This window comes from Polyodon spathula, chromosome 25 (assembly GCF_017654505.1).
Source record: "Polyodon spathula isolate WHYD16114869_AA chromosome 25, ASM1765450v1, whole genome shotgun sequence".
Classification (NCBI taxonomy): Eukaryota; Metazoa; Chordata; class Actinopteri; order Acipenseriformes; family Polyodontidae; genus Polyodon; species Polyodon spathula.
The window spans coordinates 1,224,750-1,247,629 of record NC_054558.1 but is presented as its reverse complement, the minus strand read 5'-3'; the positions used below and the strand labels follow the sequence as shown (position 1 = coordinate 1,247,629).

General features: G+C 47.3%; 4 protein-coding genes across 20 annotated transcripts in view; 3 read left to right on the top strand and 1 right to left on the bottom strand.

Moving 5' to 3' along the window:
* Positions 1-1,471, bottom strand: part of LOC121299719 (liprin-alpha-2-like) — a 47,783-nt gene extending 46,312 nt beyond the window's left edge. For 10 of the 12 annotated variants that reach the window (XM_041227668.1, XM_041227670.1, XM_041227669.1 and 7 more), the window contains exon 1: positions 475-1,467. In XM_041227668.1, coding sequence (XP_041083602.1) covers positions 475-723 — 249 coding nt within the window. In that variant the 5' untranslated portion in view covers positions 724-1,467. Of the gene's footprint in view, positions 1-474 lie in introns of all 12 variants that reach the window. The other 2 variants (XM_041227680.1, XM_041227682.1) reach the window with 2 other exon arrangements.
* Positions 1,472-3,146: 1,675 nt separating this feature from the next.
* On the top strand, positions 3,147-10,758 carry LOC121299728 (transmembrane protein 183-like). Of its 6 annotated transcripts, none has more exons than XM_041227710.1 (8): positions 3,147-3,687; positions 3,855-3,944; positions 7,033-7,200; positions 7,671-7,839; positions 8,220-8,277; positions 8,834-8,914; positions 9,324-9,479; positions 9,599-10,758. In XM_041227710.1, the coding sequence occupies exons 1-8, from the start codon at positions 3,198-3,200 to the stop codon at positions 9,782-9,784; spliced, it is 1,398 nt and encodes a 465-aa protein (XP_041083644.1). In that variant the 5' UTR covers positions 3,147-3,197; the 3' UTR covers positions 9,785-10,758. The 6 variants fall into 6 exon arrangements, with proteins under 6 accessions (XP_041083644.1, XP_041083645.1, XP_041083643.1 ...); XM_041227709.1 differs by having other exon boundaries at positions 3,150-3,687; positions 3,867-3,944; positions 8,220-8,400; XM_041227705.1 differs by having other exon boundaries at positions 3,150-3,687; positions 8,220-8,400.
* Positions 10,759-12,659: 1,901 nt separating this feature from the next.
* Positions 12,660-14,612, top strand: LOC121300185 (probable G-protein coupled receptor 139). The gene is made up of 2 exons (XM_041228680.1): positions 12,660-12,735; positions 13,678-14,612. Exons 1-2 carry the CDS (start codon positions 12,660-12,662, stop codon positions 14,610-14,612), a joined length of 1,011 nt encoding a protein of 336 aa, XP_041084614.1.
* A 1,218-nt stretch (positions 14,613-15,830) lies between these two features.
* LOC121299730 (alpha-1,3-mannosyl-glycoprotein 4-beta-N-acetylglucosaminyltransferase C-like) lies at positions 15,831-20,521 on the top strand. Its single transcript, XM_041227714.1, has 4 exons — positions 15,831-16,159; positions 18,347-18,488; positions 18,703-18,850; positions 19,073-20,521. The coding sequence occupies exons 2-4, from the start codon at positions 18,381-18,383 to the stop codon at positions 20,224-20,226; spliced, it is 1,410 nt and encodes a 469-aa protein (XP_041083648.1). The 5' UTR covers positions 15,831-16,159; positions 18,347-18,380; the 3' UTR covers positions 20,227-20,521.
* Positions 20,522-22,880: the final 2,359 nt, after the last annotated feature.

Sequence of the window (22,880 nt, the reverse complement as noted above, 5' to 3'; positions counted from 1 at the left end):
GTTTCATAAATAGAACCACGACAATAGATTAAATATACGCCCTGTTGCATGATAATAACAATTAAAGATTCTTACAGGTCTCTCTACACCTATTTGACCGGACTTTTTTCGTCACTCAGGAATCAGAAAGATGTGAGTCATGTGTCAATCTTGCTGTCCTTCATCGTGAACAGGCCAGTAATCTCTATAAGAATCGCACCGCAATCCTTTATTAATTGCTGTAGTGTTGCATTGTAAACCTACAGCAAACTACGCAAGCGTGCTTCCCTGTAAATATTAGACTGGTCTGGAATTCGTTGTAAGGACTGATTGTGCACATGCAACGCTGACTGGGAGACCCTCGCGTGAACGAGCCGGCGATGACGTCATCCTATTAGGAGCCGCGTCTAGGTGATTGAATCAGCCCCCCCGGTCCCCGGTCCCCGGTCCCCCCTGCGGTGGCAGGACATGCTAGAATGACACGGCTGCTCTTACCTGCGGCAGCGCCGAAGTGATCTGCCTTTGCAGCTGGTCTCGCTCATGCAGCGTCTCCTGCAGCTTGCCCTGGGTCTGCCCCAGGCTCTCCTGGCTCTCTCGCAGAGTTTCCAGCAGTTTCTCCCGCTCGTCCAGCATGTTCACCATGAGCTGTTCGAAATTGGACTCCGAATCGGAACCGTTGTGAGAGCCGCGCTGAGAACCCGCGGGGTCTCCTTCACTGATGGTGGGCATCACCTCGCACATCATGTTTGCAGCCGGAACGTGTACCGGGATTATTAGAATATATACACACCGATATATTCACCTGGCAAGGTCATAGGATTCTAAATTCACATTGTCAAGCACCTTGCAAGGTATTAAATAAATGCAAAACTTTTGCAGCAGCAGGATTAAAACATTCTATTTCCTCCCCCAGATCCTTCTACTCTTGTTCTAAATCAACGCGCTCTTTGTTTTTTTAGTTGTCTGTTTTTATGTTTGCATGTAAAAAGATAAGTGTTACTCCTCTTTTTTTTGGTCTTCTGATTTTCTCCGCCCAGCTAGCTATTCGCTCGGTAGTGCTGTTGTGAAACAGGACCAGTGAAAGCGTGCCAAGCCCTCGGTGTGCAATGCAATATTGTCAGATGCAAAAAAAAAAAAATATCTATATCTATCTATATATATATATAATACAGCGCTTCACGTCGCCTTGCAGGAAATGTGGTGACCGTCTTCCATCGATAAGCTCCTGTTTCCATTCATCCCAACGCCAGGCAGCAGAATCATAAGAAGGTCGATATTATTCCTGCCGCATCGTCAGCCGTGCCTCCGCCACCCCTCCGCTCGCTCTCTCCCTCTCCAGGAACCCCTCCTATCAGCGGTGCTGCTGCTGCTGTCACCGCCACACCGGGACACAGACCGGCGCTGCTGTTTCCTAGCAATTCACGCCCATTTTCCCAGTCTTATATCAGCCGAGCCGGTATTCTGGAGCACCATCACACGTCACGATCGCTGTGCCGTGCGTTAAAGACCTGGGCAAAAAACAAGGACCGAAATGATTGCCAGAGGTGGCAAAGGTGGCGTTTAAAATATAAGCCTTACAGCGCCCCCTGGTGGTTATACATACAATGGGGTGAATTTTAAAACACTATTTTTTATTTTTTATTTTTTTACCCCTTTTAAAGAGAAAACACCTGTTAAACTAGAAAAGTTAAATAACGCTACCTTTACTGTAAAATGACCCAATCTAAATGATGGCCACTTGACATTTTTGTATTTTTTTTGTCGGCAATATAGAGTCACCTTCAATATTAAGAATTTAGGACAGCATCTCCCGTCTCCAGTGTATCAGAGCAGCGTTTTATAGGAGACCGAGTAAGTAAACTGCCTTTATACAAAGCGTGTGGAAATAACCATGCTAGCTGCAGATCACTGCAATGATACAGTGCTGTGCGGTCAGTCGGTTGCAAAGCGATGGTCTGTCCTCTAGGAGTTAAACAAGAAGAGAGCTAAAACCGAGTCAACAATGACACGGCCGCTTAGGCAAAGGACCGGTGAAAAAGATATCTCTCTCTCTCTCTCTCTCTCTCTCTCTCTCTCTCTGAAATCTCTCTCTCCTCTCTCTCTCTCTCTCTCCTCTCTCTCTCTCTCTCTCTCTCCTTGATCGTCTACTCTTGTAGCGATCGACCGCCGTACCTCTTCATTCGACTCCAACGTCTCTACCAAGACAGTAGATCTCTCGAATTTGTTCTTCTCTCGATATTTGTCTTACAGTTGTTACTCTCGTCCGAGCAACGGAGATCGTCTGCTGAGACTCTCTCTCTCTCCTCTCTCTCTCTCATCTCTCTCTCCCCTCTCTCTCTCTCCCCCTCTCCTCTCTCTCTTCTCTCTCTCCTCTCTCTCTCCCTCTCTTCTTCTCCTCTCCCCTCTCCCTCTCTCCTCTCTCTCTCTCCTCTCAGTCTTCGATCCTCCCTTCTGTCTCTCTCCGATCTACAGTTCTCGCTCTCTCCTAAGAGAGAGATAGGACCTCTCCTAGAGGATAGATCTGAGGGAGATGAGATTCTCTCCCTCTCTCTCTCTCTCTCTCTCCTCATCCGATTCTTCCTCCGAGGACTCTCCTCTCTGTCCCTTAAGCTCTCTCTCTCAGAGCTGCTAGTCTGATCATCTCCGCGACTCCTGAGAAGAGCCCTCCCTTCCTCTCTCCTCCTCCTCTCTCTCTCTCTCTCTCTCCCTCTCTCTCTCCTCCTCTCTCTCTCTCTCTCTCCTCTCTCTCTCTCTCTCTCTCTCCTCTCTCTCTCTCTCTCTCTCTCTCTCTCTCTCTCTCTCTCTCCCTCTCTCTCTCTCTCTCTCTCTCTCTCTCTCTCTCTCTCTCCTCTCTATCTCTCTCTCTCTCTCCTCCTCTCTCTCTAATGAAAGATAAGAGAGAGAGGAGAGAGCCTCTCTCTCTCTCTCTCTCTCTCTCTCTCTCTCTCTCTCTCTCTCTCTCTCTCTCTCTCTCTCTCTCTCTCTCTCTCTCTCTCCTCTTCTCTCTCTCTCTCTCTCTCTCTCTCTCCTCTCTCTCTCTCTCTCTCTCTCTCTCTCTCTTCTCTCTCTCTCTCTCTCTCTCTCTCTCTTCTCCCTCTCTCCTCTCCTCTCTCTCTCTCTCGTGTTTAGGAGTAAATAGATATATTTTGCATTTCATTTTCAAACATCACTGTGTTCCCTGCAGCTGGGCAGTAACCCTCAAGCTCCATTCATTCTGTATGTGGCTATGGGTGGTTATCGTGCAGCTGTGTATCAGACGTGCCTGTGAAATGCCTGCTGTCTGTGCCCCGAGTTGTTCACAGTGTAAGATACCGGCGCCTGGCACCCCTTGCACTGTGCGGTTAGAGGGGGGGTTGAAAATCCCGACCCGTCTTGGTGTCCCGGAATTACAGTCCCAGCTGGCGAAACCGGTCCTAACGCGAGATGCTTCGATCCGCACGGTGGCGCTGGAGGGCCGGTTTGGGGAGGTCTCGCGTGGTTGTGCGAGGTGTGCCTCAGCTCCACGATGGCTGCAGATCCCGGAGGAGCTCGCTTCTGCTTTCCCTTCATTTCTCTCCGTTTCCCGGTGTCTCTGCGTGTCGTCGCGACATGGCAGGAGCCGCAGCCTCGGTAACCGGCCTCAGACCCCCCCCGCCGCCGCCGCCATGCCCAAGAAAGGGCGCCGAAAACGGCTGAAGTTCCGCGCCGAGGGTGTTTGCTCGGAGTCAGGTACTGCAAAGCGCCGGCAACGGGCGTGTCGGGGCGCTCTGCTCGGTTAACCCGTTCCCGTGATCAGGAGACGCTGTAGAGAGGTGCATTTCCAATTATGAGAAATGGATCGACGCGTATGCCGAATGGTATTCATTGCTAACCTGCGTTTGTTTTCTTTCCTGCAGTCACCGTGGCAGATTATGCCAATTCTGACCCAGCTGTTGTGAGGTCTGGGAGAGTGAAAAAAGCCGTTGCAAATGCAATTGAAAAAGAAGGTAAACTTCTTCAGTACCGCCACTGCAAGAAAAGCCAAATCAATCGCAGTGTTTTGTGTTTATTGAGCCTGTCGGAGACTGGGGTAATAAGGATACCTCTTGGTGTATCAGACTGCCTGTCTGTTTGTACAACGTCATGTTTTATATACAAGCATGCAGTGGATGTAGGATGGCATATAGGCATATTTTTTATGATGCGTCAGATGTTATATTTATAGCCATGGAAGTAGGTTTTTATAGGAGGGATCAGGATGGGAAATATCCTACCAAACTTTAGAAAATAGAACTGTGCACACACACACCCTCTCTCTCATGCACGCTCGCTCACTCACTGACACACGCACTCTCTCTCATGCACGCTCGCTCACTCACTGACACACACTCTCTCATGCACGCTCGCTCACTCACTGACACACACACTCTCATGCACGCTCGCTCACTCACTGACACACACACTCTCTCATGCACGCTCGCTCACTCACTGACACACACACTCTCTCATGCACGCTCGCTCACTCACTGACACACTCTCTCATGCATGCTCGTTCACTCTGACACACACACACTCTCTCATGCACGCTCGCTCACTCACTGACACACACACTCTCTCATGCACGCTCGCTCACTCACTGACACACACTCTCTCATGCACGCTCGCTCACTCACTGACACACACACTCTCTCAACGTGTCGAGCGAGTAGTGACTGTGTGTGTGAGAGAGTACGTGCGAGCGAGTGAGTGACTGTGTGTGTGCGAGGTACGGTTAGGCGAGCAAGTGAGTGACTGTGTTGTGAGAGAGTACGTTCTAGCCGAGTGACTGTGTGCATACGAGCGAAATGAGAGAGTGAGATGTGCGGCGAGTGAGTGACTGTGTGGTGAGAGAGTACGTTTCGACGAGTGAGTGCTGTGTGTGTGTGAGAGTACTGCGAGCGAGTTAGTGACTGTGTGTTGTGAGAGAGATACACGGAGTGAGTACGGGTGTTTGTGAGAAGAGGTACCGTGCGACGAGTTGTCTGACTGAAGTGTGAGAGAGAAGTACGTACGAGCGAGTGAGTGTGACTGTGTGGTGAGAGTGATAGTACGTGCGAGCGAGTGAGGGACGGGTGTGTGTGAGAAGTACACAGCTAGAGTGACGGTGACTGCGTGTGTTTGACTGTTGTTGAGAGAGAGTGACGTGCGATAGCGTAGTGAGTGAGACTGTGTGTGTGAGTAGCGTACGTGACGAGCGAGTATAAGTGACTGTGTGGTGATGAGACGAGCAGCGAGTGAGATGACTGTGCTGTGATGGATAAGTCCGTGCGAGCGAGTGAAGTGACTGTGTGTTGGAGGGTGTACGTGCGAGCGAAGTCGGAGTTAGTCTGTGTGTGAGATCTCGCTCACTCACTGACACACACTCTCATGCACGCTCGCTCACTCACTGCTCTCTCACACACACACTCTCTCATGCAAGCTCGTTCACTCACTGACACACACACTCACTCATGCAAGCTCGCTCACTCACTGACACACACACTCTCTCATGCTCGCTCACTCACTCACTGACACACACACTCTCTCATGCAAGCTCGCTCACTCACTGACACACACACTCTCTCATGCACGCTCGCTCACTCACTGACACACACACTCTCATGCACGCTCGCTCACTCACTGACACACACACTCTCTCATGCACGCTCGCTCACTCACTGACACACACTCTCTCATGCACGCTCGCTCACTCACTGACACACACTGGTGGAGAAGTACGATGCGCTAACGCACTGCACACACACACAGAGTACGTATCGAGGCAGTTGAGTGCCTGTGTTTGGTGTGAGAGAGTACGTTCGAGGCGAGTGAGTTACTGGGTGTGTTAGAGAGTGACTGTGCGAGCGAGTGAGTACCCTGTGTGCGTACGAGACTCGACTTTGAGTTCACTGTCGTGTGTGAGAGAGTACGTACGAGCGAGTGAGTGACTGTGCCTGTGAGAGAGTACGTGCCGAGCGAGTGAGTGACTGTGTGTGTGAGAGAGTACGTGCGAGCGAGTGAGTGACTGTGGTGTGGTTGAGATAGAGAGACGGGTGCAGCAGTGACGTGCTAGTGATGACAACTGTGTGTTGTTGAGAGAGAGACTCGTGTGTGATTGCTGTCGAGAGTCTCGAATAGTGACTGCGACGTGTCAGTTGACTGTGTTGTTAGAGGGAGAGTACGTGCGAGCGAGTGAGTGACGTGGTGTGGTGAGAGTACGTGCGAGCAGGAGTGACTTTTTTGGTTAGAGGTGTGAGTGCGAGAACGTACGTTCGAGCGATTTAGTGACTGGTGTGAGTACTCACTGACACACACACTCTCTCATGCACGCTCGCTCACTCACTGACACACACACTCTCTCATGCATGCTCGCTTACTCACTGACACACACACTCTCTCATGCATGCTCGCTCACTCACTGACACACACACACTCTCTTCACTCATGCACGCTCGCTCACTCACTGACACACACACTCTCTCATGCACGCTCGCTCACTCACTGACACACACACTCTCTCATGCACGCTCGCTCACTCACTGACACACACTCTCTCTCTCATGCACGCTCGCTCACTCACTGACACACACACTCTCTCATGCACGCTCGCTCACTCACTGACACACACACTCTCTCATGCACGCTCGCTCACTCACTGACACACACACTCTCTCATGCACGCTCGCTCACTCACTGACACACACACTCTCTCATGCACGCTCGCTCACTCACTGACACACACACTCTCTCATGCACGCTCGCTCACTCACTGACACACACACTCTCTCATGCACGCTCGCTCACTCACTGACACACACACACACTCTCTCATGCACGCTCGCTCACTCACTGACACACACACACTCTCTCTCATGCACGCTCGCTCACTCACTGACACACACACTCTCTCATGCACGCTCGCTCACTCACTGACACACACTCTCTCATGCACGCTCGCTCACTCACTGACACACACACTCTCTCTCACACACACACTCTCTCTCTCTCTCTCTCTCTCTCTCTCTCTCTCTCTCTCCCCAGCAGTCTGTGAGCATGTGTTTTTGGTGTTTGTTGCAGTGAAGTTGCTGTGTGGCTTGGAAGCCTCTCACGGCCCCGTAGAGGAGGTGCTGTCCTCCATCACGGGGGTCGGAGGACAAGCCCAGGAGAGCAGCGACGAGCTGGACGCAGAGGACTGCACCGGCGAGCTCAGGGCTTCCAGGAAAAAGAAAAGCAAGAGACACAAAGGTAAAGCACCGGCTGAAACCCTGCTCGCCAAACCCTGCTCTCCAAAACCTGCTCAGCTCGCCAAACCGAGCTCTGCCAAACTCTGCTTGCCAAACTCTGTTCTCAAAACAGAGCTCTGCCAAACCCTGCTCTGCTTGCCAAACCGAGCTCTGCCAAACTCTGCTCGCCAAACTCTGTTCTCAAAACAGAGCTCTGCCAAACCCTGCTCGCCAACCCTGCTCTGCTCGCCAAACCGAGCCGCAGCGACTGATCCACGGGGATTGCATGTGCCAGCTCTGTCTTTAGATCTACGTGCTGGGAACTGGCCCGTGGCAGATGCTCAAAACTCCCTGCAGTTTCTTACACTCCCCCCCCCCCCCCTTGTTATTGGTGGTTTTAATTGAAAGTTTCCGTGCAAATGTCTGCATAGCAAAATGTGCATCTGTTTTTAAAATTGGCTTCTGCTCTTGTTCTGGTATCATTCTGTTTAGTTTTGTTAGTAGATGCTGATGCAGGGGATGGAGCAGAGTACCCCGTTGATGTCTGGCTGCTGTTGGCTTCCTATATCCGTCCAGAAGACATCTGTAAATTTGCTCTCATCTGTAAGAATGCGTGGGCTGTTTCCTGCACGGCGGCGTTTTGGTCCAGGCTGTACAAACGGTAAGTTTCTGCCTTGTGTTGCGGTGTAATGATGCTTCAAGCCCCGAGCAGCTCTGTGAACAGCTGGCAGTCTGAGTGGTGATAGTTCTGCATGCGAGTGCAGAAGTACGCGTGCAGGCAGTGTTGCATCACAAGCTAATCTCTTGCCACTTGCTGTAGCAGAGTGCAGTAAAAGCACTGAGCTCAGCTGCCCTTTTAAAATCTTTCTGTGCGGACATCTTCGTGCCATGCCACTGTGTGTGTGGTGTAGGGTCTCCCTGTGCAGGTGTGTGTGTAAGACTCCATGTGTTAACTTTTAACTGCTGATTTATTGATTACAGTATTGTGAATGGCTGTGTTTCTCACAGCCCAGTAATGGACCCTCCTTTTTGTGTTTCCAGGCACTACATCTCGGATGCACACTTGCCTGCGCGCCTCCAGCCAGACTCCATGGGAAAGGTGAGGGGTCTCCGTGCTCGCGTGATTCGCTCTCTGTACCACTTGTATGAGCCTTTCTGCTCCCGTGTCTCAAGAAGCCCCTCCATCCCAGAGTCGACTCCTATGACTGTCCTCAATTCTAAGGTAGGAAGGTGGAGAAAGGGTGATGGTCATTAATGAGAAGACCAGATTTTCAGAGTAAGAAAGTGTCATTCTACTGTCCTTGCGCTCGGCCCTGTTTAGTTTTGATCTTTTCACAGGCGTGCCAGTAGTTGGTCTCCTTCCTAAACTCTTCAAGGTTTTCTCCCTGGAAGCAGTTTTCCCCCTGATTTGGCTAGTGCTGTACTCGCTTCTTCACACTGCAGATCTGTCCACTCAAAACATCACACCACCGCATATAGAAATCTGTATTTATGCCCATTTTGTGTGGCAGTACAAGACAAACTATTTAATTGGCTTTTATAGACTCTGGACTTCTGTAATGACTTGGTGCTTGAAGAATATTGATTGTCAAGTTGAATGCAAAGCCCTGTTCACAGCAGCGCCTCCTCTGTTTTTTGTTTGCTTCGTTTTACAGTGTTTGCTCTTTTGGGTCAACAAGATAGTTGGGAGCAGAGCAGAACCGCTGTGGGAATTCAATTTTAAGTTTCTCAAGCAGGTGAGGATTTCATAGCAGTTTTCATGCTTGCGTCACGGGTGGGGGTTTGTAACTTTTTTGCTTGTGCAAAAATAAACGTTGTAATGGGGTTAATTTTAAATTAGTTTAACAGTTTGTGCCAGATAGTTTTCAAAGCTTGCTAAGTTACGAAGAGCTCCCTGAGTAAAGATTAAAAGCAAATTTCATTGTCGCATGAAGCTTGCAAGTAAATTGGAGCATTACAGTTAGGTAGAAATATTTTAAAAGCAGACCAGATTTCTTCTTGCAGGCCATATGAAACCAGAGCCTTGGATTTAAACGTCAGCAGCGGCAGTGTGGCTGTGCACCCGGGCAGTGATTTTATTAATCCTTTGGGTTCAATAGTGTGCTTTGCACTAGTTTAATTCCAGAATGTGCTGCTGTGTTTCAGCCTCCCAAGTTGAAGAACGGCTGTGGAAACGGCCTTCAGTATCCGAGGCAGTACCAGGAAGTTCACAGCAACCCTGACCACGACTGCTTCCTGCTGCAGGTCACGACGCTGAATTTCATCTTCACTCCTGTGGTCATGGGCATGACGTTAACGCTGGTAAGCCTCCAGCGCAGGCTTCTGTGTGAAATTTGGATTTTTTAAAATATATGAACATTTGTCAGTTGTTGGTTGATAAGATATTCCTTAATACTCCCCCCCCCCCCCCCCCCCCCCAGCTCACAGTGAACGTGAGTACAGACATGAGGCACCATCGCGCGCGCCTGCTGTTTCAAGACTCCCCGATGGTGAAGGGCAGGAAGCCCCGGAACGAGCAGGGGGTGCAGATCGTCCTCGACCCTGTGCACAGCGTGCGTCTCGTGCACTGGTGGCATCCGCAGTACCCCGCTTCCAACCGGACTTAACATCTCCGAACCACATGGTGCAAGGGCACGTAGCTGGATGCTGTGTTTTGGTGGCTGGTGTGTGCTTGGGCACACTCTCTGTAGGGTGTTAGATTTGCCCTAATTTGTATAAGACATACCGTTGGTAGTAAAATTCTGCCTCTACAAATTCAGTACTGTGTAGTGTTTAATCTCTCTCTCTCTCTCTAGTAACGAGAGCATTAATGCAGAAAGATGGGCCTTGCGTGTTACCTGGTGCAGAAAGTCTTGTATAATGTTCTTATATATATGGGAGCTGTTTCATATTATCCAGCAGAATTGTAAATGGTTTAGTTCAAGCTTATCCCATCAATGTACTGTAAGAAGATACATTAGAAAAATGTGTGCAAGTAGATACAAACTCAGGTGTTTCACATGTGATTTTAATAATCTCTCTCCAGGAGTTAAATGGGGATTTGGGTTGAGATTTATTTATATTCTGTTAGTTTTCATTTTCAAAACATTTTGCCTGTGACGTAAGCACAGAGAGCGTTGGAAAGACCCACCTGCAGCCAAGCTTAGTCTTCAGAATTGAAACATGAGTTTTGATTCACAGGTACTGAACTCTGTATGGAAGAGGCTGTTTTCAAACTTCATTGATAGTGTCATACTAAAGCAGAGACACTAGGTGGTGCTATTTCACCACTGCCCCTTATCCGCGTCTGTGCTGGTGTAAAGCAAGGCGCTTGTCCCTGTTGTGGCTGTGGAAGATGCTACTGTATACGCATTTCCATTCCGCCAGGAACAGCTAACACTGGTCGTTATCTTCAAATGAACATTACAGGCACCGGTACATTCTGCTTCACTGTGGATTTAGCGTAGAATCTAGACAGGTGCGTTGCGCGCCCCCTGCTGGTAGCAGACACGTTTGCATGTCAATCTGGGTTTTCTTCACCTGTTTCCCTCACAGGTTACATTCGGGATAGATTATAGAAATAAAACTTGTATATGCAGAATTCATTTTTTTGGCGTGCTCCTTTACTGTGTTTATTGTTTGGGTCGGTTGGGCATGTTTATTTTTTTTAAAACGGTTTCTTCCCGTGCTGCGGTTTAGCACGTTATGTGCTTCCAGGAAGCAGCCGTTTTAAATCTGGTTTTGTTTGAACATGTTGCCTCTCCATCCAGTTATAAAAGGACGTCTCTCTGGCTGTCGCAGTGCAGGTTACTGCCCGGTTCAATCCACGCATTTCAAGACGGGATTAGCAAACACTGTTATCTGAGCGCCGATGTCATCCTTGTAAATGTTATATTGCAACACTGAAGTGCAAACAGAGCTGTGCAGATTTCTAATTAAACTGCAGCGTTTTTAATAGTGGCAACGAGCAAGATAAAAAAAAAACAAAAAAACCTTCTGATTGTGACCTAGCAAGGGAATCTGCGGGGCTGTAGTCGGGTTATGATGTTATAACGCAGTTTGTCATGAGGGTGTTTCACAGTTATTTACTTACTGTCTATATGCTGTGAACGATCACGTCATGCCCTGTTCTGGATAATAATCTCAATAATAAATCTCATAGGGCAGGTAGAAAGTGCTTTAATTCGTGCTTTAATTCAATACAGTGTGCTTTGTAATGTTTATCAGCTTCAGATGGTGATCTGTGTAAGGAATAATCGTGAGAGTGATTCCGTGGGACGGGATCCTTCTAGCTCTGGAAGATGACGCTGAAATGCCACCTGTTCTTAGTAACAGGACCATGTTGGCATGAACTGTTCTGTTGGTTTTCAGATAGGAAACAGAGCCGCTGACTAGAGAGGATTAGGTGACCATGGTTTCCGCTCTGCTCTCCCTCCGTCGGAGGATTGAAATGCAGAATTGTAAATATTTACAGGAAGAAATACTGATAATGTTATATTCTTAAACAAAAGTTCCCAAGAGAAGAAAAGACGTGCTTTTCCTCAAACTGGACTGTTTGTGGAATTGCGTTTCTAGTCCGTCGTGTCTCAGTCTGCAGTTCATGTCTGTTTGAATTGCGTTTCTAGTCCGTCGTGTCTCAGTCTGCAGTTCATGTCTGTTTGAATTGCGTTTCTAGTCCGTCGTGTCTCAGTCTGCAGTTCATGTCTGTTTGAATTGCGTTTCTAGTCCGTCGTGTCTCAGTCTGCAGTTCATGTCTGTTTGAATTGCGTTCACAGTGCACACTGCTCACATATTATCCGCTAAACTGGTTTTGTGTGACTGTTGTGGTTGTTAAGTTGTTTTTCTCATCTTCTATTAAAGTTTAAAGAATAAATTAAAATTGAATTCGTGTTGATAAGACTTGGGAAGGGGGGGGGGGGGTTCTCTTTTAGCTTCAGGACTGTATTAACTGATAACTACTCAACATCTGAAAACGTCAAAAAGAACTCCCCTGTCTAGCTATTGTACCTGCCTGGCCGGTCTGTCTGTCTGTATTTACCCTTAAAAATAAGTGTTTGATACAGTCCTGTGGATCCCAGAGTACTGGGCTACACTGCAGTGTGATCACTTCGCCCCGAAGCCAAGAGACTACAGAATTGTCTTTGTATGTAAATATGTATTTGAGCATTTGTTTTGGAGTTATCTTTCTATCTGCCTTCATGTCCGTCTGTCTGTTCAAGTTCTTCAGACAACGGGATATTTGAGCCGCCCTGGCTACACGGAATGTCTCCGCCACGCACACGCACACGCACACGCACACGCACACGCTCTCACTGCCCAGCGATCCCTGCAGCTCTGCTGCTAATGGTTAACCGCGGCCGGTCCTGCTCTAGCCGCTCCGGGCTGTTCTGCTATATTAAAGGCAGCGTCGTATTGTTTACCGAGCAGTAATGAGAATGATCAACATAAAGCAGTAAAAAGGAGCCCGGAGCGGGGCGGAGGGGTGCAGAGCCAGGGGCAGAGATGAGCGGACAGGAGCACTGGATGCTTCCTCTTCAGAGAGCGTTCTACCCCTTCCTCGCCATCGTCGGGATACCCTGTGAGTACCGGCCGTCCCACGTCCTTCTTCAGGTGCGTGGGCGCTTCTAGCTTGCGATCTGGTCTGGGGGGCTGCTCTTCCTAAAAGCTCACCTGGGGCACCAGGTACCACAGCGGTGTCGCTTTCCTTTTGTGGCACAGCAACGGTGGTATGGAAACAGATGCGGTTTAACTGCTTTCTAGATGAAGCTGGAAAGACGTTTTTTGGAAGAGCAGATTAGCTTAAAATGTACATCAGGTGATTTATCTGTCCAATATTTATCCACGTCCTTCCAGTGATTGCTGGGCAGTACGCGTTGATGTGAAAATTACAAACTTAAAAGCCAAAAGTTTTGCCTCATCTGGAATTTTATGGCATTTTTTTCTCTCGCATAAAGGCAGTAAAAACAAAATAAACGCTCAATAGCACGGGTTGTTCTTCAAACACACGTTTTTAAAAGCGATGTGTTTTAAACGAGGTCTCTTAACGTTAACACACGTGTTTGACGCTATTATTACACAGAGCGGTGCTTCTCGACCCCGGTCCTCGGGACCCCGGTGTCTTCTGCTTTTCCAGCTGAGCTCTCGCTTACTTAACTAAACCCTTACTTGTACTGATCATTTCATTAATTAGGCCTTTTTAATTGTTTTCAGCTCTTAAACAGTTTTCACGTTAACTGTAAAATCGGGTAAGTGACTTGAAAGCTGAGAACAATTTAAAAAGGTCTAATTAAGCAAATTATCAGTTCAATTAAGGGTTTAGGGAAGCAACTGAGATGCTCCGCGTAAATGAAAACCAGCAGACACAGGGGTCTCCAGGACGAGGACTGGGATCCACTGCCCTCGAGTAACTGCTTCCAGGAGCTTGATTGAAAAGCGCTGTAAAGCGGAGAAGCGCGCACGCAGGTCCCGGCACACTGTACCGGAGTGCTTACCATCGTCAATGTGCTTCATTTTATTCCAGCCAACATCGTGACCTTCCTGATCTTCTGGAGGCGGAACTGCATGCTGTCAAAGTCCAGCACCTACTATCTGATGGCGATCTCAGTGGCGGACACGCTGGTCCTCATTCTCATAGTCGTCATGGAGATGGTGCTGAAGTTCCACGTTGAGGAGCCCTTCTGGAGCAAGGACCCCTGGTGCAGCCTGAGGGACATCTTCAACTACGGAGCCTACAACGCCTCCACCTGGCTGGTGGTCACCTTCACAGCGGAGCGCTTCATTGCCATCAACAACTGCAGCCTGAAAGCCAGGTTCTGCACCCCGAAATGTGCCGTCATCACCATCACCCTGGTGTGCTCCTGTAGCCACCTGTGTGCTGTCCCGTACTTCTGGTCCAACAAGTCCTACTTCAACAGGAGCGCTCACCCTGGGACTCCTGTCTGCATCTACGATCCGCACCTGCCTGGTTTCTACGTGCGCGGGCTGGTGTGGTTTCAGACCGCCTTGGTTTACATCGTCCCCTTCGTGGTGATCTTCACCCTGAATGGGTTGACTCTCCGGCAGATCGTTCTCAGCAACAAGGTCCACGCCGCGGCCGGGGTGCGCCGCCAGGCTCCCAGCCACTTCCAGAGCCAGAAGAGGAAGTCGGTGGTTCTTCTCATCACCGTGTCCATGACCTTCGCCTTGCTGTCCATCACCAGGTTTGTCACCCAGATCATCCTCCGCAGCGCGCACTACGAGATCGACCGCACCGATTACACCATCCCCATTAACGTGGCGGCTGACATCGGGACCATGCTGGACCTCACCAACGCTTCCTTCAACATGTACCTCTACGCTTGCACGCAGTCCAAGTTCCGCAAGGAGCTGGTGGACTGTGTCAAGAAGGCCATCTACCCCTGCAAGAGCTGCAAGCCCCTGGACCCGGACTACCCTTCCACCATCTTCCACCTGTAGCCTGGCTGCGGCAGGGCTCTGCAGTCTTTGCTGGAAGCGGCTGGTTTCTTTCTGTCTGTAGCGTGTCGTAGGGCCTCCATGAAAGCAAGCTAACTTGAAAGCTTGAATTCACTTGAAGGCGACCTGCGGTTAGTTTGAAATGTACTGCTGTGAAACCAATCGAAGCAAAACAGCAACACGTTTAATTTGTGTCCCAGTGGCTTCTAAATCAAATCTTTATAGACGAACTGATTGTGAAACGAAACCCGAGTCAAGCTGCAGACCACTATCTGATCTGATTAAACAGGCCTTTTAACACACTGAACTCCGTGTCAATGCTAGCATGTGAAACCGTTCATTTACAAGACTCATCTCAGCTGTAATTCAGTTATAAAAACAATGTGATTATCCGATCCACCCCAATCCCAATTAGAGCAGAGAGCAGAGGCTTTACAGTCCCCAGTAACACAGTGAATCTGGTGTAATAAAGTGTTGAGCACAATGTCACGCAATATCAACCCTTATTAGGTTACATTACGTTATGATCCGTGACATTTCTGCACAAACCCCGTGTTTCTCTTCTCGCAGGCGTGCTGTGCAAATACCCTGAAACAGTAAACAGATGACCGGTGTTTGCTCTCCAATTACGACTTTTAGTATTCATTTCACCTGAGGTCTCCATTGCCTGCCGGGCTGCAAAGCAAATAAAGGTTGCTAACCGCAAGAGATCAGTCCAGTGAAGAGCCCCCGCGGTCTCCTCTCTCTCTCTCTCTCTCTCTCTCTCTCTCTCTCTCTCTCTCGCTCTTTTGCACTTATATATAAAAATGAGGCTTTCATTTCTTACATGTATTTCTGAATTAATAAAGTGTGATTAAAACGATAATGACTCATGATTGAGTTTGAAAAGCAGAGGAAGCTTTGCACCCCCTCTTCATACAGACACCCACAGATCCAGCCCATTCAAGAGAAGTTCTGTAAAATGGACCTGTCAGTCTTTCTGTCTGTCTGTTGGTCTGTCTGTGTGTGTCTCTTTGTGTCTATGTCTGTGTGTCTGTGCGTCTGTCTCTCTGTCGGTCTGTGTGTCTTTCTCTCTGTGTGTCTGTCTGTCTGTCTGTATGTGTGCATTCTGAATTCTGTATGCGTATCTAAATATGATGTGCATTTGAAAGCCCTTCAGTACTTCCTGACCAGTGAAAGCCAGCCTCTTCATTTAGCGCCGTGTCTCTTTAAAAAGCAATACAGCGGCTGTATTCCGGCAAGACTGCTACAGCTCGATCACGTGCTTCAATACTCAAAAGTTACAGCAGCAGCGAAGACTAAACGCCATCAGGTATTTACAAGACCGGTGCAATGCGCGGACCTGACAGCACCTTCACATGAGCTCACTGAAACCAACCACCCACCTGCGAGCATAACCAGCGGGAAATACACCCCAATACAGCTGCTTTAACCAGCGGGATCTGATCAAACCCCATTGGAAAGACACCCCAATACAGCTGCTTTAACCAGACGCCGTTCAATACGAACAAGGAACCAGAAATGACCGACCACGCACTCTGAATCTGCAGGTACGGGGTTTTAGTTTTTGGTTTTTAAAAATGTTTTCTACTGGGAGAGACTTTTTCAACTTGCCCGAGATCTGTGTAGTTAGTCACTTATAGTACTGTCTTACTATTTGAAATGAATGTGACCATATTGAAGGGAGTGTGCGGTGTACGGGGCGCAGCCTATCCGGGATTTTATTAATAATAATAATAATAATAATAATAATATTAATAATAATGTAACTCTCAGGAGCGAGCTCGCGTTGTTCGGTTGATAGCATGGTGCGTATTAGTTTGCATTGGTAATGGATGGCATTGCTCAGGCAGTAAATCGCATGCGCAGTCAATTTCAGTTACATTATTATAATTCACAAACTGACGACTGCCTACCCAAAGTTGATTCATGTTACAATATATATCATCAGATATCAAACTGTTTCCCTTGGAAACATTCATTAAAATAGACGATGGTAAATATATAATGTGTGTTTTTACTTTTCGATGGTAATTGTTCTTGGAGGCGTTGATGAACACATTGTATCTGTGCTGCTGCACTCTCTTCCTGTCCCTCGGCTATCATATTAACGCTGATAATAGTGTTTTTGGCAGCTCATTAAAAGGTAAGGCGCCGCAGGCAGCATAGCAAGCCTTGTTGCACCTGTCCTCATGATCGCTGTTTACGAGTCTGCGCTCTGGAGCTGCAGGCAATCCAGCCAGTACAGGTGAACTAACGACTTCTTTCTGAAAGCAGCGGCACTGCCGCCATGTTAGCAGACTGCAAAGAGCGCACCTGAACATTCAAGGGTTAATGACCTGGATCAGGGTTCAGCTATTCAGAGAGGCCGACTGACGACTCCGGCTTTGGTGGGGTTTTAGAGAGAAGAGAACAATGGTCTATCAGAGCAATGTAATTAAAAAAAATGTGCATTCTTAAACTACAAAAGAAAGCCGCAGTGAGTTTACACCCCCCTCCCCCTGTCCCGTTGCCACAGTGTTTTTTTATTACATTGGACACGCGGGGTTTGCATCCACAGCAACATCTCATCTGCACCACACCTCGTTACAAAGCAAACTAGAAGTTACTGAAAACAAGGAAACGCGTGCGATTCACAGACTGGAGGAAACCGTTGCAAATGGTCCCTAAAGACCCTCCCCGGATTTGTTTTTGAGTTGTCTCTGAAGAGTTTTGTTGCAGTAAATTTTATTTTCTATATAGCTATATATTTTCTATATAATATTTACTGTGTATAATCTCTGTGTGTGTTTGGAGTGTTTGATAAGTTTCATTTTCTGTGTAATATTTACAGTGTGCAACGTGCATGCATGTGTTTGAAAACACATTGTTACAATTGTTAATCTGTAAAATCTCTGCTTTGCATAACCAGTCATGCGGGTGTGCTGAGAACGTGTTTACATTTGAGAGACCTTGTAAATATTACATTGCAAGGTGTATATTTATAACGTTATTGTGTTTTTGTAATTAGTACTGTAATAGGGGCAGGAGGGATCTGCAGGCAGATAGGAAAGAGACTGGAGACTGTGGTCAACACGCCACTTCCAAGCACAGATTTTATTTACATATATTTACAATAATGCAAAAAAACAAACAAAACAAAACAAGGTTCATCAGTGAAAGAGTGTGTCTGTGTTCATGTTCTGGGAGTTCCCTCACGCTCCGCAGTACTGATGGCTTGCTTGGAGGGTGTTCTCTCTCTCTGGGTGTTGTTGATTGATGGAACTCCCCAGTTGGGATGGAACCAATTCCAGTGCCTCAGTTTATCAGGTATCATGCACCACCGTCAGTCTCCTCTCATTAAAATGCAATGACGCTGATGAAGCGCTGAGCGCAATAGCAAGAGCGCATGTTTCAAATAATTTTCAAGACATGCTTCGTTTAAATGAATGGACTGTCTCGCAGTGCCAGTGAAAATGTTAGGAGTTTCGTATTTTCATGTCGTGAAGGTCGCCAATTTTCTTTTTGTTTTGAATATTTTTTTAAGTTGATAAGCATCTGCTTATTTGAGGGCTTTGATAAATGTCAATTTGAACCCCCCCCCCCCGGCTGGTTTCACAGACTCCGATTAGCACTAATCCTGGGCTACCTTACCAAAGGTAACACCAGGAAACGGGTCTGTGAAACCTGCCCTCTGCATGATAACTGGCGTTGAATATTGTCCTGAGGGTTGGATTGGCTGTGTGGTTTCGTTTCAGACGGGTTAAACTGTGTTCCTGAGGCGTCGCTGCAATGAGATGCTATTGGAAGAGATTTCTGATGACTTTGGGCTCCCTGTCTCTCTTCCTCCTCCTCCTCCTCCTTGTCAGTCTGAGGACTGAGGAAGACAGCTTTGCCGCTGTGAGTAATGAAGCTAAATTATTATCCATAACCAGCGATGGTCTTGCCAACAGCCATCCAGAAAGCGATGCTGGGAATCAGGTGCTGTGTAATTAAACTGGGCGTTGGAGAAGCACTTTTCTTGTATTGCACATAGGATGAACCCCCGGGATGGGGGCGCTCCTCTGCCCTGCTCGACAGGGCTCTCATCCTCTGCTGAAATGTTTCATTACAGGAGGAGAGCAGGAGATGGGCCAGAGAGGTGGCCATGCAACAGATTTACTCCGAGAGGAACGGGCAGAACTTCAGGGATCTCTGGAACTCCTTGCCACCCATTAACATCTCCTACGGTCACTTAGCTGGCTTTCCCAACCACAAAAAGAGTAAGCGACCCAAAATATTGTACAATTATATGGCTTTGCTGTTGCAGTGAAATGCAGGCAGCTGAAACAGGTTGTTGTTTACGTGCCTGTTCTGTGGCTCTGCTGACCACTGACGGAGATCACATACTTGTTTGTTTTTGAAAGATAGAAAACTGAATCTTGCTTTGGAACGCCTGTAGCTGTTGCACACAGAAACTGAATTCTTCTGGTTCTTCTTTTCAGAATACCTGGCGGTAGGGCTGTCTTCGATCAAGAGGAAGCGAGGGAATTACCTCCTGGAGACGCTCAAGTCCATTTTTCAGCAGTCGTCCAACGAAGAGCTAAAGGAGATGGTGGTGGTCGTTCATCTGGCCGACTTCGACCAGGCCTGGAACAGCAAGGTGGTGAAGGACATCTCCAGGAAGTTCTCCCACCATGTGCTGTTGGGACACCTCATAGTCATCCACGCACCCCAGGAGCACTACCCCCCCCTGCAGGGGCTCAAGCAGAACTTCAATGACGCTCCGAACCGTGTGCAGTTCCGCTCCAAACAGAACGTTGACTACGCCTTCCTGCTCAACTTCTGCGCCAACCTGTCACATTACTATCTGATGCTGGAGGATGACATCCACTGCTCCAAATCCTTTTTCACCGCCATTAAGAAAGTCCTGACCTCCAGGGAGGGATCCTACTGGGTGACCCTGGAGTTTTCCAAGCTGGGGTACATCGGAAAGCTTTATCAGTCCAGCGATCTTCCCAGACTGGCCCAGTTCCTGTTGATGTTTTACCAGGAGATGCCTTGCGACTGGCTCCTGGTTCATTTCCGGGTCTTGCTCGCCCAGAAGGACGTCATTCGTTTCAAACCATCTTTGTTTCAGCACAATGGGTTTTACTCCTCTTTCCTGGGCACGGCCAACAAGCTTAAAGACGACGACTTTGAAGAGGATTCCCTTGATCTCCCAGACAACCCTCCAGCTACTATCTACACCAACATCAGCACGTTTGAGAACTACAATCCCAACAAAGCCTACAGCAACGTGGATGAATATTTCTGGGGCAAGTCTCCATCGGTGGGGGATTACTTCACCATCGTGTTTGCCAAACCCGTGGAGTTGACGAGACTCCGAATTCAAAGCGGCACAGAGGAGAGGCAGTCGGATGTGCTTCATGCTGGAGAGGTCGAACTGGGAGAAGACCCAGCACAGATTAAAGAGAAGGTGGAATGTTCCAGCTACGTAAAACTGGGGCGATTTGAGAACGGACAATTTGAGAGCAAGGATATTGACACAAAGATTCATTCTGCAGTGTCTTGCATAAAAATAGTTGTAACGGAGAGCCAGAAAGAATGGCTTATCATTCGAAGCATAAGCATTTGGACCAAACAGAGTAAAGCATAGCTGAAAATATCTTCCATGTAGCTATTTTTGGTTACACCCTTTTTTCCACATGATGCAATTAATCTGGCAAGGTAGCCACGTCTTTTTGTAACCTGCATACTGTGCATTTTCACATAGTGATCAGTTTATTTGTATAAGGACATCAGGAAGGTGTAATTCTGTGCAAAGTACAGAGATTGCTCATTAGAAAACCACTTGCTTCACATCTTTAGTTGTGTGAGTGCCAGACTTCTTCTTCTTCTTCTTCTTCTTCAGTCATTTAGCAGACACTTTTATCCAAAGTGACTTACAGAGACTTGGGGGTGAACTATGCATCATCAACAACTGCTGCTGCTGCAGAGTCACTTCCAGTAGGACCTCATTTTTCTGAAGGACTGGCGTCACCAAAGCTTGCCAGAAGAAGGAGAAAGCAGGTGTTTACTCTCTTTCGCACAGAGAGCATGTACAGGGCTGTACTGTGAAATGCATTCCCCAGGGAAGGAAGCCCTGCTCACTCACCAGTCACAATCACATCTATACGAATGCCAAACATCGCAAACATCCCAATGCCTTGTGCCTTCATGTTTTTTATATACAGATTGTCCTCCACCGTCTGTAGGTGCAACCCCAGAAAACGATTTCTGAATTTTAAAAACTAAAATCAGGTGTTTTGTCCTATTACATTACACAGCTGCTGAAGGAGAAAGGAACCGAGTCCACCCATACCTAAGTGTGAATTTGGACACAGTTGCATCTGTATTAGAAACAGGTTCTGCTACTGTGTTTTCTATTAGTAAAGGGTCTGAATGTATGGATTATATTATACTGTGCTTCTCGTGAGCACAAATTCTCATTCCATTCTACAAGAACACATTCAATGTCAACTGTTCTTTTACTAATTCCAGAACTCAGGAATCCTTCTAATAAATCATTGGAATTGTGGAGAGCTGTTGGTGTTCTTTGTGTCCTCGTTCAGTTGATTAGCTCCAGCTGCTCTTGAGAGGGTTTCTAATTGCAATGTAATGTTTACTGTGCAACACAATAGGCGTTCTGTTTGTCCTTAATCTCTTAAATCCACGCTGTCTGATTTTGGGTGTTGGGCAGCTACTGTGCGCGAACGAGAAAGCTGCAGTGACTCAGGGTTAAAGGAGAACAATAGTTCCTCTAGATAGTGAAGAAACCGGAAGGCGTGTTGCTCAGGAAATATGAAGTGGTTAAGCACGCCGCTGGGGAGGATCCAGCACAGTATTTCCAGCTGGCAGGGTTTAAATTGTCTCTCCCTCAGTGGCTCACTTTGTCAGGCTCTGCGATTTACACGCGTTATCAGAGCACTTCACTGAAAGTGGGGCTTCTCTCTACAGCCAAGCTTGCAGTGGGATGAGTTTCAAAAGTTCCCTGTGGGGTACCCTGGTAAAAGCACAGCAAGGTGATCAAACAGCGAAGGGCCATGCAGGTAAACTCTCTTAATAAAACTCCAGGGTGCAATCTCTTAGTGTGGAAAGTCAAACCCAGTCGTTATTCAGCTGGTATCACTTTGGCAAACAAAGCAGGCAAAGATTAGAAGGTTTCTGTGCAGTGTTGCAATGGCGCATGTTAAGCAATGCAATGCTTACCACCTCGCCTTGCTTTGAACGCACAGTGCCGTGGTAGACTGTACTGACTGGATGCAATTGCAGAGCCCTTAGTTAACCCTGGGAACTACGGGAAACACACAGGAAACTGAACAATGACCATACAAATACATCCCATAGTACACGAGGAGCAAAACAATACAACTAAATACATAATGTAAAGCTTTTCTGGCTGTGAGAACTTTGGATGTGAAACCGATCTCTCTGTAAAACCTGTATTGTATGTTTGCTTGTATGTGTTTTTGAACCTGGTTCAATTTCCTTTGAAGGAATACTCAGCCTTATAATTGACAACATTGCTATAACAAATGTTCAGGATGTTATTAAAGGCCAAACCAAAATGAGCACACATTTTCCATATTAATTTGGACAATAGGGCCATTGTAGCTTTTGCGTGTGTGTGTGTGTGTGTGTGTGTGCGTATCGTGTGTGTGTGTGGGTGTGTGTGGTTAAAATTAGAACACACATGCAAAATAACTCTGTTAAAAAGAAAACAGTCTGGAAAAATCGTAGAAAAAAGGCAGTTTTTTTTTTTTTTTTATGGGTGTACATTTACATCAAATATTAAACTGGCAAAGCTACAGCTGAAGTTCTGCACTTATAGGATGTTTTATTATTTAAAGTATATACGTTTGTGAAAAGAATTGGCCACCCCAACTGCAAAACAAACAGAACGTCATCATTCTTCAGATTAAAAAAAAAAAAATCATTTATTTACGAATTACAAGCGAATTCCAACATTTACTATCCTGTCACCTTCCACCCAGCCCGCCTCCTGTGTTCAGCCGATAAAAACAATGCTGCAGTGACACCTAGTGGTTCTTTTGCATAGCTACACCTGCTGGAAAGTTTGTAACTAACAGTAACAGTCCGCTAACAGTGCCCTTTGTCATCGTGCAAAGTTGTACCCGTAATATAATGTGAAAGCCTGCGGTGCAATCAGAACTTTACACAGAACTGTATCAGGCGTATACCTATTTCCATATATATATATATATATATATATATATATATATATATATATATATATATATATATATATAT